The following is a 16,275-nucleotide window of genomic DNA, read 5'->3' on the forward strand; positions in this document are numbered from 1 at the left end:
GTCATTTTCTGTTGCAACTGCCAAGTAAGTTCCAGCTGAGCAACGAATGGTGTAACAGGAACAGAAACAGATTTTGCCTGCTTTTTCAATGGAGAGGAAAGATGAAAATATTTCACATAAGTGAAAAATAAATGCTGCGGGGTGAAAATGTGTAAAATTGATGATTACATTTTCCTGGAAGTTCCCTTCCCATCCAGAGATAGCTTCATTAAAATGGGTTTTTTCCCTCAGATCCAGAATAGTGAGAAGCCAGATTAATTTTCAAAAAAAAAAAAAAAAAAAAACCCGTGGTGTTTATCAAAACAATACTGGGGAAGACTCCACTTTAACAAGCAGGTAGATTTTATCAGAGGTCCACTTACTTTTAAAGGTTGATCTCTTTGCTATATTTCCCTTTTATAATATTGAACATGATCCTCCTTGTGGAGGACACATTTCTATTCTTTGTATATTTAAATATATCAATAATATTTTAATGCTCCTTAAATGTTGACTTGAATATAGTTTTAATTCCCACTGAGGGCAGCTGCTACCTTGAGCCTGTGAAGGCTCAACCAGTGTTAGAAAAAATACTATAAAAAGACATAAGGGTCTTGTTAGCTACTCTCTTAGCCAAATGTTTACACTGGAGAAAAATGGTCTGAAACTGCAGTGTAAGAAGCACCATCCAAATATGTATTTCTTAGAAGGGTAAACAGTGCTCATCTTTAAGGACACAGGAACTCACACTAATGGATCAGAACAAAAGTCATAGAGTCCAAGAGCTTGCCTAATAAATGCCCATTAAGCTTTCTGAGCTGATAACATCTGTAAAATAGGTTGCATACACACCCTTTTACTAATTCAACCACGATAAAGTCATTGCCATCTCCACTGTTGTAAAGTATTAACCCATCCAATGATGTTGTTTTGAACTGGAAAAACAGATGCATAGATGTGTATGCTTGCAACGTGGCAAGAGCAACATAGCTAGCTTTCGTTTTAAAAGTGACTGGGTCGGCAATGATGTTCCGGAAGCCGAAACGGGCATTTAGTTCACAGTAGTCAATATCCCCATTTTTACACAAGTCAATGTATGCCATGCCATTAAAAGTGAGGCTTTGTAGATGACCAATGAAGTTGGAAGGGACTGAGGACAAGTAACGCCGTTCCGTTATGATTCCCGTCTCTATATTATGGAATTCCAGTCTTGTATGATCCCCAGCCATTTGACCTTTAAGTAAAAAGCAATTTTGAGAAATTAGTGTTATAACCAAAAAGCTAGGGCCATTTCAAATGCTGAAGTCTCTTATGCAACCCTGACCATGTGATTCTACCTCATGTATTTTCACATAGAAAGTATATCTGCAGGAAGGGCCCATTTGTTTAGTACTTTTCTCTTATTGTTTCCAACAATCTGAGTTGTTTAAGAATAACTCAGTGCACAACTTACAAGTGAAATGAATTAAGCATTGAAGGCATCCTAATTTAAGCAATCAAATCAAGGAAAAAGTTATCAATTTAACCAAGGGTTTGGGGGAATCTCAAGATACAGTAAATGAGAAGAAAATACCTATGAATGTTCTATTTGAACATTCAAATTTAAATTTGAAGGCTTCTCTACATGTACCTCCAGGAGCTCTGCTAATTATAAAATACAAAAACAATGGGTCTATTTTTTCCACTTTTTAGAGTGGAATAATTTGTATCTATCTTTATAAAGGATATTGGACAAAGTGTCCTTTATTGAAGAAGGTATATTTTATTATTTTGGTCTCTATCTATCATCTATCTATCTATCTATCTATCTATCTATCTATCTATCTATCTATCTATCTATCTATCTATCTATCATCTATCTATCTATCATCTATCTATCTATCTATCTATCTATCTATCTATCTATCTATCTCTATCTATCTATCTATCATCTATCTATCTATCTATCTATCTATCTATCTATCTATCTATCTATCATCTATCTATCTATCTATCTATCTATCTATCTATCTCTATCTATCATCTATCTATCTATCTATCTATCTATCTATCTATCTATCTATCTATCTATAATTGAAACCTTTTTAACCTTAATTGCTTCAATTTAGCCTCTCTTTTTGCACACAGTAAAAGTTGGAAATATTTGGATGATTTAAAAGTGGGTAAGATAACAGACAAAGTTAGAGAAACACAGTCTTTGCTCTTCTGGGTTTCTTCCACCACTTTCCACTTAGATCAGTTCTTGGATTTGATGATATAATTATGGTAGAGAAAAGTAAATTGATATCTTGTAATAGGGAAAAGGATATCACTTTTTTAAACTCAACTACAATTGTTATCCAGAATGTATTGATGTTCTGTTTCAAACAAATGTGTAAAGTTTGGCAGCCTTCAACTTTATTATATCATTATACAGTATCTATATTTGTCTTTAGAACACTTTTGTTCCTGGTTTTGTTTTCCTCCTCTCTGCTTCAATCTGTCAGAAGTGTCTTCTCCTAATACCTCACATGGACTTTTAAAAGAAATTGTCCTTTGTCGTACTTTCTGTCTATATCCAAGGAGCTGAAATGATTTTCACCACCAGAGCAATCATAACTAAACACACAGTGAATGGAAAATCAGGAGAATGGTTATTAGTCATTAATACCTGTCATGGCTTGTTGGTCATCTACTATTAACTTTAAACTTTTTCCTCTTCGAACTACACGTACTGTATGCCATTCATTGTCATTGAGGTTATATCCAGCAAAAAGAGTCTCTGGACCTTTGCCTGTAGGGTATGCCAAACAGTTTGTTATGGTATCTTTACATCATGCAATATGTGAACCTCAGAGAGAAAGAGAGAAAGAGGGAGCACAAGAAAGAGAGAGAAAGATAGGGGGACAAAGAGAAAGGAAGAGAAACACAACAAGAAACAGAACCAAAAGAGAGACACTTTTGCTGGACCAAAATAAATAAACAGTAATAATTCTAAAAATAACAGTACATCTTTCAAAGACAGATGTTATCAAACAATTAAGTATACTGCAGGCATGTTCTCTCACTAAATGTATATATATCTATATAGCCAACAAGCAGTGTTTTCATAAATGGACACAGTCAACATAGAGCTGATAACTACTAGTGATACCGGTTTGTCAAAGTTGCACCTTTTCAGTAAAGTTAATTGAGTAGTAATTAAGTTAAAAATGAAAATTCTCCAAAATTGGAAAAAGTCTATGAAACTAGCATATCAGTGTCTTCGGTATATGCTTGTTGTAAAGTCATTTATTTTTAATCCCATCTTTATTTATTTTTTTAAATAGCTCAAGGCAAGGAATAATACCTAATAACTCCTTCCTCCTATTTTCTCCAAAATAATACCACATGAGGGAAGTTGGGTTGAGAGAGAATGACTGACCCAAAATCCCTCAGCCAACTTTCATGCCTAAAGCAGAACTCATGGCCTCCTGATTTCCAGCCTTAACCACTAGACCACAAAATAATTAAACTTTATTATAGTATTTTTCTGTATATTAAATTCAGAATATCTGAACTAAGATTGTAAGACATATATCACAAGAAATTGTTTGAACAGGACTGCTTTAACTGCAGTTTGAGCTCTCCATTTGTGGGGACTCTCTGATGCATATGAACTGCAAGATTGCAGAGCATATGCAGCTCTCTAAGTCCATGTTTGTCAATGTTTGAGAGATGGATGGAGGTCCATTAGACACAGAAAAGCAAATTATGTTTGAAAGGCTCCTGGAAACATCTTTTAAGTGAACCATATGTGGATGGGATTCATTTGGAAGCTAATGTCAGTACATTATTGTATTCCTCTCAGAGTTTAACTAAGGCTTCTGTTTCTTTCTCCTGCAAAAAAATAAATATTTGACAAACTGACATCCAATCACACAGGAATTATGATTACAATAAAATAAGCACTGTGACTTTGCAATATACCGCTGAGATTTACTATACAGGTTCAGAGTATAAGTAAGCTCTTGACTTACAACCACAATTAAGATCAAAATCTTACTTGTTGCAGCAAAGTGTTGAGACATGGTTTACCCACATGACTGCTTCTCTCAACATCCGTAATCCCAGCATTGCTGATTGTGTCTGTTAAGCGAATACATGGGTTGTTAAGTGGGCAGAGTCTCAGTTAAGGAGAACAGGCTACTCTGGGTGGAAGAGCCTGGGAGGAGCTGAAAATCCCTGCTGAAATTCTAGCAGAATTTTCAGCCCCTGAGGCAGAGACATTTGCATGTGGCTTACGCTGAGCCTTCCAAAGCCTCTCCCATTCACCCGATGCCCTTACCTGAGACTCCGTCCGCCTAACAACAAAATATTTATTTATTTATTATGTATGTATTTACTTATTTATTTGTATTTATTTGTTTATATCATTTATTTTTTAAAAAAATGCTGCCCATCTTACCATGAGGGTTAGGGTTACTCTTATTGCTGTTTCTCCACTCTCCGCTTGGATTTTGGCTCCCTCTCATCTCTAGAGGCTGGCTGAAAGAGCTGCCTGAAGAAGGAAGTTAGCTTTCCTTCTTGTGGAAAAGAATGACTTTGGTGGAATACAGAAATAGAGACACTAAGACAATCAGAAGTGATTTTTGTCTGTAAAATACCCTTTCTGAGATCTTTGTAACTTTAAGTGGTGGTTAAACAACCAGGTTTAAGTCGAGGACTATCTGAAACTGCTTTCACAGAGATAAGAACTTTCAACTTACCTGAAACTGTAGCTTCCTATCCATGTTTAGAACATACTGCTGCTATCCTTTCAAAATAGATAGTATGCTGAATGATAATAGGAAAGATATCAGATCTGTGCGTTGGATCCATCATAGCTATTCTGCCTGTCTGCCTGCATCTGTCTGTCTGTCTCTGTGTGTGTGTGTGTGTGTGTGTGTGTGTGTGTGTGTGTGTGTGTGTGTTTAAAAATAAAATAGCATATTGTGAAATAACTAAGCTAAGCCAAAGTGGAATATTTCAGATCTAATGTCTATAACTTTAGAAAGGTAGGAGTGGGATGATAGTGTAACAATTTTGACTTTGTGTCACAAACTGTATTAGATTAATTATTAAGGTACTGAATCCTAATTCTTCTATATTAAATCTGGAAATGCCACGATTAAAGTCTCTTAACAATATCTCATACGGAAAGTATGTCAATAAAATACATGGTTATATGTTACTTTCCAATGAAATAGAAATAGAAGGTTTATATTAAAAGTATATTATAATAAGCATGGTGTCTATGAAAATGTGCCATATGTCTTAGAAATAAATGAAAACCACAGCATGGAATTTGGAAATACGTTTTGGATATGAAGCAATCATTTGATCTGAGATTAAAAATATATTAAATATGAAAAGTTGTGACATTAGGAAAAAAATGCACCGATTTTTGTCTGGGAGGATTAAACTCAAATGGTTCAAATCATACTGTTGAAATTCAACAGCAAAACTTTCAAATGTCACTGATGGCCTTTTATGCATAAAAGAATGTGAATGGAGATTTTAAAGGGAGATTGGAGAGATTTTCTTCCCAGAGAATTTTCTTAATTTTAATACCCTTAAAGTTTTGAAAGGAAACCTAATCGCAATGCTGAAAATCACCCATATTTCTACTGTGGCTACCAACTGATTTGGGACTCTAGCTATCATAAATGGGGTGATTAAGGCAACTTGTGGCCCATCAAATGTTATCTTGCCACCACTGATATATACGACCAGGCTCTTAAGAGGCTTAAATGTAATTTTGAAAATTAAATATGAAAAAATAAGGATAATGTATTATCAAACATGTATCATTTATTTTTAAATAAGAAAGATATAGAATTGTGCTTCTTGAATTAAATAGATTGTGGTTGTGGCACTAAGAATTTTATATGAACCCCAATGATAATCATTGACATATTCTAAGCAGATGGGTTTAAAAAAAATATTTTACCTTAATGAAGGGTCCTTGGTGCTCTCTCAGCTTGATTGTTTTCTTGCAGATGTTTCATTATAAAAACTAGGTAACATCACCAATGCTGCAGGGAATGGAGTTGCTCCCCATTTGCGTTCTAGTCACTTGCCCTATCAGTGTTGGTGGGAGTGGTCTTGAAAGATCATTGATTGGGCTCTTTACTGTTAGCTTATTTGGAAGTTCCTTGATTGGGGTACTATTTACTTCTTGATTCTTGGTTTGATGTTAATCTCTGCTCATTTTGGATGGTCACAGTTTCCAGTTGTTTCCCAGTTCAATTGGAAAACTGTGACCATCCTAGACCAGACCAAATCCAAAAATGCTAGAGAATTCCTGGTAGCTTGGAATTCTGACAAATGGGCCACCTATAGACACACAGACATAAACAACATTTACATACTATTTAAAGAAGGCAATGAACAAGCCAAGGGAAGGGAAAATAGCAATAAATAAAGCTCCCTGCTAGCAGTCAACACCCACTAGACTGAGAGCAAATACCACTCCCGGCTAGCACTAATGACTTTACGTAGCTTGGGTAATGAAACATCTGCAAGAAAACAATGAAGCTCATAGAGCACCAAGTACTGTTTATTTCATCCCTGAGCTACGAATACTTTTCTCTATCTTTTTGGTTAAAATTATAGTTTATAAGAACAAAAGAAAAAGGCAAAATAATGAAATAATTGCAAGGTTTTTTTAACTTTCATAAACAGCAAACATTTTATTGTAAGTAAATAATTATTTTATTATATTCTTAAATTTCATTATATTTTATATTCATTAGCTTTCTGATGTCAGAAGAAACCTAGATTAAACTATGGATATTCCTGCATTCTTAATGCAGTTTCTTAAGGCATTTCAATATGAATGTTAAATAAAATTGTTTGTTTGGTGAGATGGGCAGCTACATAAATTAGACAAATAAATACATACAAGAATTTGTATTAGTTGAGATGGTATATTTTAGAAAAATCAAATTCCATTTTAAACATTGTGTTATTTTTGAATGTATAAATAACAGGTAAACTTAAAACAAAAATGAACAGCCTCCCCTAATATTCTCTCTCTCTCTCTCTCTCTCTCTCTCTCTCTCTCTCTCTCTCTCTCTCTCTCTCTCTCTCTCTCTCTGTCTCTATCTATTTATCTGACTATTCTTCCATGCATCCTTCCACCCATACACATTTATACACAGAGGGATACATGCACGCTTTTCCTATGTGCATAAATGACAAAACTGAGTTATAATCGACCCATTTTAGGCTTGACCTGTAATGGCTCTCCTAGAATTAACCCTTAAATGAAAACTGAGTTCTAGTAGGCCATGTAATGTATCCTCTCTCCAAGCTAACAGAATTTAGGTAAGTTAGGGTACAATTTTTAGAATTCCTAGCTGCGTGGCCAAAAGGACTTGGGAAACAGTTGTTTTAACCCCTCACTCCGGGTAGTCACTAGCTTGCCATTCATTAAGCTTGGATATTTCCCCTTCCCCATTTCTTCAAAGAAATAGCATTATTGACATGGTGGTATATTACACCTCCTTTGTGAAGAGTGGTTTCCTATCTAATAATGAATGTCCTTTACCCAATCAAATAAATAATTAAAAATTCAGCCCCAACAACCTGCTAGCCTTACTTCCCTTACTGGGTTCTAAAAGAATATCTCATGGCAATGATTACAAATATTTTCTGTAATTTTCTGATAATGTGCAATTTCCTGGTAGTGCATAATTTTATGATTAATGAACCAGTTATAATGGATGTTCTACAATAATTATAAGCTTGTTCTAATAAATAAAACAATTTGAACTTCCCTATTTATTTTCCTAGACTTTTTTTAGTATCTTTAATGGAACAGAATAGTTACATTCATGGGGGCATTTGACAATTGCTGTAGAAGATCAGCAGTTGTCTTTCTGAAATCTCTCGGCTTTCTAAAAAACCCTTTTCCAGTGAGATGCCAGCAGAAATCCAGCAGCAAAACCCTTGCATTCTATCAAACTGGGGTGATGGCAGGGGATAACAGATGGAAACCCTCCAGTAAATGAGCACTGCAGATTCTGGAACACTTTGATAGTATGATAATTCTATCTGTGGGAGCTGACTAGCTATGATGGAATTGGACCACCCCACTCGCTTCCGCAGAAAGGGCATGCTAAAGATCCTGTCTGTCAAGGAATTTCAGATGGTGGGGTGGCATCTTTTCTGCTCCATCCCATCTTTTGGAACAATCTACTGCTGGATGTGAGATCCTACACCACCGTCTTGGACTTCCAGAAGGACCTTAAAATCTTGTTCTGTTGGTTGGCTTGGAGTTCCTATGGGCATACTCTATGTTGAAGGTAGCTGACCAGCTAAAAGAGAAGACACGCCCCCCTCCCCCAATGCTGGCCATCCACTTTTTAAAAATTTCTATATAGTTCTTGCTAGTCTTAACTGTTTTTTATATTTATCTGTCTATCATTTTGTAATGCATCCAGAGTCATTTCAACAGTGAAATGAGTGGCACATATGTTAAGTAAATAAAATATGTTTCACTGTGCCAGTTTAATTTACATCTATGACAACCAAGCAGTAAGGAATGTGTAAGCAATGTCTAGAGGCATGGAGATAATATGATGCCATTTAATCAGGGACTGAGGAATCAAGGTAGTTCCAATCAACAGGATAAGGGCTGTGTTTTAATAGATTTAATAGATTAAAAGCCATTTCACTTAAGCCTTATTGCACATCTTGCTGTCTGGGGGTGATAAGGAACAGGTCTCAGGCTTTTTTTTTGTTCAACGTCCCTACAAGTATTTGAGGCATGTTTTCCCATACTTTATCAATCTTCTGTTACAGCTTTTTGTTTAGTTCCAATTGTAGCTAGTGAGCAAATTTAGGATCTGAGTACAGAATCCTTTTTGAAATTAATGCTTCCAATGCATTATAGAAGATATTAGATTGTTTCCTGAATCTTGTGTTTGCCTTTATTAGAGATGAATAACTCTATTTCAAACTACTACATTTGATATATCACTGTGCCCTAATCCATGTCCTATCACCGTTCTCAATCATTGCTCTGAACAAAGGCCTCTACTCTTACTTGTGCCTGTGCTCAGTTGTTTTCTACAGTCACACAAATAATTCAGCATTTATATTCCCTGAGCATTGCCTTAACATTTTATTCTATTCTCCTTACAACTCTCTATTCCTTCCAAAAAAAGAGAGATACCCCACTCATAAGCTACTGAAATCAAATGACCGAAAATCCACATTTGAATGGCAGAAAATAATGTGATTCAGAGTGTGTGAATATCTGCACAACAGGGCTTTCATAAAGTTTCTACTCATACTACTGCAGTGATTTAGGAACTTCAGTGGAATGGTGAAATATGGAGAAATGTGAGTGAATGTCTCTTCTTTATACATATTATTTTCTGGATCTAAGGCAAACAGAAGTATTTGCAGGGGATATAATAAAAAGTCAAGATGGCATGTTTAAAGCTTGCTACTTTTTTACACATGTAAATAAGAAGTTGGCCTTTGCGGCTGCCATCTTGACTTTTTTTTATCACCCCTGAAGATATTCCTGGGCAGATGATAATTTAACTGTGATTTAATTTATCAGGAATTATCCTACATCTGTGGTCTTTTAAAAACTCCGAAAATCTGGAACATATTGTATATTTGAGATTAGCCTCCCCCACTCTTTCCCCCTCTATGCATCCTAGGCCACTGCATTGACCTCGTGTGTTTTGCCCATTGATGTCAATGGCCCAATAAACAAATATGTGATAAGAAAAATAAGGTACTGAAATAACACTACAGATTCAATTGCAGCTGATGAAATTTGTTGCTTTGGTTGTATATTTTTGCTTTAGGCAACTCAGCAGGGCTGGGCAAAGCATTTGAAAATGGTATGTTCTTTTTTCAAATTACTAAAGCAATCACCTTATTTGCAAAGCTTGCAGATTGCTTTCAAAGCTGTTTCCATTTGTCTTGGCATGCATTGCATGCATAACCACTTCACTGGAAGCTCCTCTGACTGAAAGCATCTCTTTGAAATGCTTTGCACAATACTCTGGTTTTTATTGTTTTCCACTGCAGTATTTCTAGATTTCTCCCTCTATTATGTCCGGAATGGAAGCAAAAAGCATGCAAGGATGTATTAAGCTAGGGTTCTCAGTTGGCCCATGAAAGTAAGAATTTGATTTTGCTTTAACTTTAGAAAATACAAACACACACACACAAATGGGTGTGTGTGTGTGTGTACGTGTACACACACCTACACACACAAATGCACACATATATAAATACACACACACACACACACACACACACAGAGTATTCTATATCTGAAAGAAAATAAGTTGTTTAATATCCTGCTTTGTTAATGAATTACTTCCATTTAGTACGAATTCTTGGGTCACATATTTCTGACTTTGTTCAAATTCCATAATTATATAATTCTACTTAAATTTATTATAGAGTTAACATTTCTGTTTTTTCCTCATATTTTTCTCCTATTTAACAATATTTCAAAGAAGTCACATTAATCTATCAATAATTTAATTTCTAGTTTTAAAGATATCAATAAATAACAAAAAGTATACATTTGGATGGACTGCAAAAACAGTTAGAAAATACATTATTTTCTGTACATTATGTATAGTACTGTAAAAGTAACTAGTTAAACAATTTATAATTCTAACATATAATTATTTTAAATTAGTGGAATTTCCCTGGTAATGTGTAAATGCTAATATTGGGACCCTTTTCTTGCATCCACAGCACAAAAGGGCAATGGATTTATTTGGTTATATCAAACATTTCACTTCTTAAAGACATAACAAGTATCCTTGTATTGCCCACAAAAAAAAAAAAAATCTTGCAAAAAATGTATTAAGCATTAGGAATACCCATATGGCACATTATTTCCTCCCAGTCTGTATTGTAAGTTCGAAAAGCAAGCCGTGTACAAATAATAATTGTCCAAAGTTACTTCCAAAATATGAAATGGAAATATATTAATCATTGTAATCCTTGAACAGGATAAACTGAGAAGAGTCATTATGACTAGAAATCCTAAAAATTAAGTTTTATCAATTTCTGAAAAAGTTTGGTGTATTGCTTAAAGGCACTAGGCTAAAATTCAGAAGCCCATGAGTTCTAGTCTTGCTTTAGGTATATTTTGATGTTAGTTGCAGTTGGTATAACTTTATATTAGTGTGTCTTCCCCCACCACCACCACCACACACACACTATGTACTTAGGAGAGTGAAAGCATTGGGAAAAAGAATATAGTACTACATGGTCAAATAGACATTCCAAATATTTGTTTGTATTGTTTGCCAATACAAACAAAGCTTGTAAGAGGCAATCCTGATCTGCTGAAAGTACCAGTGGCATCCATGGCATTTGAATGCAAAATACAAAGTGAGACTTCAACTTCCTCATAATTTAGAGCATGCTTGTCTTCCATCAGAGTCTCTCTGGTATAAGTAAAATAGATCAAAATGGTTATTGCTATCTGCATTCTAGAGAGATAATATAGAAGGGTATCCTTCATGTTTTCTATTCCTATATGTCAGTTTATATATTTTTTTATGTTTCTAGAACAGTTTGTTGTGGAAAACAGGAAAGTGGGAAACTGTAAACAATTAATTAATTGTGGATGTGAGGGAAAAGACAAGGTTGTTCCTTACTTCCTGTTTCTTTTCTAATATTTCTCAGTTTACAATACTATAATGAAGGCTGCCTATTTTTATTCATGTAAGAATTATTAATTGCTCTTGAACCCAGTTTCATACACAAGGTTGGATCTCCAGATATAATTTAAAGATAACCTGATGGCTTCCTGTGATACTGGAAAGCATATTAAGTGGAAATTCTGAAAGTTGCAGACCAACACATCTGAGGTTATCTTCCTGATTTTGACTGTGTCAATTTATGTCACATCACAATCATTCCAACTTGACATTAAAAATAAAATATAATCTTAAAAATATTAAAAAAAACAATACTATTCTCCTAAATTGATCAGTATATTCATATGTTAAGAAAACTGGAACATGGAATAAAATAGGCAAAACATTCTTATATTTTTCTACTAGTACTACTTTACTTTTGTACATTGAGAAAGCAAACTGAGAACAAAAATGTAAGTTCAGGAAAGAAGTAGTCTGGACTGTGAGTTTATTTTGTAATGAATAATCTCCCATTAATTTTCAGATGTCTTCATTCCATGTGTCTATGGAGATTTGCCTTCTGAAAAAAAAACACCTTTGAGACTTCATTCCACGTAACTAATTTCATAAAAAAAAAAACATTTATTTTTTCAGTTTCAGATGTGAACTCATTTTAAATACTTCTCTTAGAAGAGTTTGAAAAAAAACAGAAAGAAGCAAAAAGTATACATAAAGCTTTGCAATTATTTTTTAGCATTCATGAGTTTAAAATAATTTATCTTATTTCAATGTTAATGCAGATTGCTTCACATGTGTAGTTTCATAGAGACTGCTTTTGCATCTGTTTCTCTGAATAACTTATTTTAATGTTAATATTATCTCATTTGTACCTCTTTGCTGCTCCCACCCCAATTCACTCACTATAAACTTATTCAGAAGGAAAGTTATTAAACCGATGAAGCATCTTCTTTTGATATGGCACTTTTCCGCTTCTCCCTTATCAAAGCAGCTCCTGAAGACTCATCATTCAAAAAACAAACATAAAACAACATACGCATAATAGCTTTATACACCCTCTTCTGATGTGTAGATGAGGAGGCTTTCACCCAGAAAATATACATGCATACATCATATAGCCCTTATTCTCCCTAACTTCCATGTCTTCAGCCTGGCATCTAAACGTCTGTCTTTTAGTATTAAATCTATAGCAAACTCATTTGCTCTAACCCATGCAGAGTATTTAATTCCATTCCACTAACTTTAATAAAAAATAGTTCATGAAATTGCTGTACTCCTAGATTATGAAGTAGATACTGAAGTGTCTACAGACAGGACCTCTGACCTCCTGCCTCAGGAGGGAAAAAATACATTAAAAATACAAAGCTAAGTACTATGTTTAGAATGTCTATATTAGGAAAGAACTTGGGTTTAAAGTTGGTTCCTTAGAGACTTTGACCTTTCCTACTAACTTAAAAATAGTGGATAACTGCAACCAGAGCTTTTTGAAGGAGAGACTACCTTAGTGAATTTCCATAGTAGCATCCCTAGCAATTGTCAATCCTTCTTTCAACTGAAATATTCCAAGAGTTTCATTGTCTTATGTCTTGCCTGATAGAAGAATAACAAATAAGACTCTGAAAACCCATTTGTATGAGCATTTTGCAAAGTGCTGTCTATAAACCCAAAGAATAAGGACCTCACAACTCTGGTCATTTCATCTGTGCATACAGGATACCACATTTGCTTTGTTCAAAGGTCAGCAATTTCAAATATAAGTACAAAACAAAATATCTAGAAAATGATACAATATAAAATAAACAAACTAAAAATATAACAGTGGTAGAAAATTATACACTACAACAAAAAGATGCATTATCATTTGTCCTGGTTCCTTCCTGTTATTGATTGCAAGTCTATACTCTGACAAATAAATTTTACGACATTATAATTAATGATACATTGCCAGTAAATGTATACAAATTATCGAATCACTGGAAAGTTTACAGTATTACCAACTAATAATAGTGACAGATAAGTAAAGAAGGAGGTAATAAGTGTATCACATAGCACTAACAAAAATTGTAATACAACAGAACATGTCCATCTTTCTCATGTATTCTTGAGCTATAAGGGAAAGTATGTTCTTCACAGAAGATCCTGATTAAAAAGCTTTCTAGTACAGGTAGCCCTCAACTTATAACTATTCATCTAGTGACCATTCAAAATTGCTGAAAAAAAGATCTCATGCTTTAACAACTGCAGTGATTCACTTAACAACCATGGCAACAAAGGTTGTAACATTGGGCATGACTCGCAGAACAAGCATCTTCCTGCTCTACTCTTTATATTTGGCTATGCCCAACTAGCATCTATACTGAACTAACTCGAGCAACTTTATATGCAAGGAAATCGAGGCATGTATGGGGATGACCTCTTAATGCTTTGTCCTCCCCATCCTTCTTGAGTAGGATTGCCTAGTTAGGAATTTTCAGAAGAAAAGACCTTTCTATGCTCTAATTGCCACTTGAGGCTTAGCTTTATTCACATTTGGTTTTATATAATTGTTGCTGCAAGAATTTTATCAGTTGCTTCATCCTCATTTCTCCTTCGTAAACCAAGAGAGTGCTTATGATCAGTGAGTGAGAACAGTCCTCACAAGTTGAGAGGTCTGATCTGTTGTGTATATTTCAGAGAAAGTCTTAGGTGGAATTGCCCAGCAAAATGAAACAGCATCTAGCCAGAGATTTCTATGGTTCTCACCCTGAAAGTTTTATGTATGATGTAACTCTAGGCTTGATGTAGATTATCTGTTTTGGGGTATTAAGTCAGATATTGAATATTTTTTTAAAATATGGATCACAATTGATCATGTTTGTTGAATGCTACCCAGAATCACATTATTGAGATGGATGGCTTTAAAAATGCTGAAAATAAATAAATCTCATCAACAATTGCAGCATTTTTTTCTTAATCTTAAGGTAGCATATGTGCAATAGTGTATTTTATTTAAAACATCATTTTCTTAATCTATAGGGAACCCCATGACACTTCTCTCATGTACAATCTTAACAACGCAAATGGAGAGGGAGAATATACATTCAAACAGTATACATTCACTACTTTTAGCATTAATAACATGATGATTTCTCATCAAGGTTCAGAACATGCTCCATGGCATACTGAAGTCTAAATTGCAAAATATTTGTTATAAAGTATTACACCATATATAGCTGATAGCTGATAGCAGATAGATAGATGGATAGATGGATAGATGGATAGATGGATAGATAGATAGATAGATAGATAGATAGATAGATAGATAGATAGGAGAAATTTCCTGAGAGTTAGAACAATTAATCAGTGGAACAGCTTGCCTCCAGAAGTTGTGAATGCCCCAACACTGGAAGTCTTTAAGAAGATGTTGGATAGCTATTTGTCTGAAACGGTATAGGGTTTCCTGCCTAGGCAGGGGGTTGGACTAGAAGACCTCCAAGGTCCCTTCCAATTCTACTATTGTATTGTATTGTATTGTATTGCATTGCATTGCATTGCATTGCATTGCATTGCATTGCATTGCATTGCATAGATAGATAGATAGATAGATAGATAGATAGATAGATAGATAGATAGATAGATAGATAGATAGATAGATAGATAGATAGATGATAGATAGATATGACAATGAAGCTCACAATACCAAGATGCCAAAGCTCTAGAAAAAACTTATAATATTTAGTTTAAAAAATAGGAAAGTAACTATATTGTTTGGATTTTAGCTCTATAGGCAAATTAAGTGTTTCTGCATATCATTTTTAATAGGTAATCAATGTATGCTAGTCTATAACATAGTGTAAATGTTATTTCATAAATTTCATAAAGACTCCAATTTTCATCTAGTAAGTGACTCCAAAAAAAACAGTGAAATATGCTTTATTTTCTGAATCTGCAACACTTGTGAACTATACTGATTTTCTTTCCCATTAGGCAAGAAGCAAAAAATAAAATAGATACAGATCCAAAGTTTTGCATATCATTGCATATGTAGTCCTTTCAATGGGAAATATTTTTGTACATCAAATATACAATAAGATATGAGCAGAAGTATATTTCAATATGCTTATTTCTTCACATAGTAGTTACATGTTATGTTGAAAAGGTACTTGTGTGTGAAAATTGGTCATGTGCCTAAGCATGCAAAAGTACATGTGGATGAGTAGTCCCTGATCTCTGTGTTTTCAAGGAGTTCCTTAGAGCTGCCCTATCTATAAAGCAATTTTAGCACATGGTTATTTCCATACTAACTTTTATTCTTCGGTTAAATAATATTAACCAAAAATAAACACATTTATAGGCAACAATCCTTTTGTTCTCCCACTAAAATGTACCTACGAACCGATGAGGGGTGGGGGTTGATGGTGAATTTAGTCTAGTCTTAGTTTTCTCTCCTGCAAACTCTTAGATATGCCTAAATGCTATCAAATATGTAGTTTGGTTTAAAAGAAAATGATCTGACTCGCCAGTAGATGAAAGTAATTTGTATCTTAAACAGAAGGAGATTTTGTAGTCCCCAAACATATAGATTCATAACATATTCGTCAAGTGTTGGGATTCAGCCAGTTTGCACCACTTCAGGAGAACTGGTTGTTAACTTTCTGAGCAG

The 16,275-nt window shown here is 34.4% G+C and overlaps 1 protein-coding gene across 13 annotated transcripts in view; it reads right to left on the reverse strand.

Moving 5' to 3' along the window:
• Positions 1 to 16,275, reverse strand: part of NRXN1 (neurexin 1) — an 898,064-nt gene that overhangs the window by 453,848 nt on the left and 427,941 nt on the right. For 12 of the 13 annotated variants that reach the window (XM_081941958.1, XM_081941974.1, XM_081941972.1 and 9 more), the window contains 2 exons: positions 2,630 to 2,752; positions 832 to 1,213 (listed from right to left, as the gene is read on the reverse strand). In XM_081941958.1, coding sequence (XP_081798084.1) covers positions 832 to 1,213; positions 2,630 to 2,752 — 505 coding nt within the window. Of the gene's footprint in view, positions 1 to 831; positions 1,214 to 2,629; positions 2,809 to 16,275 lie in introns of those variants that run through there. The other variant, XM_081941960.1, reaches the window with a different exon arrangement.

This window comes from Natrix helvetica (assembly GCF_964273705.1).
Source record: "Natrix helvetica genome assembly, chromosome: 2".
Classification (NCBI taxonomy): Eukaryota; Metazoa; Chordata; class Lepidosauria; order Squamata; family Natricidae; genus Natrix; species Natrix helvetica.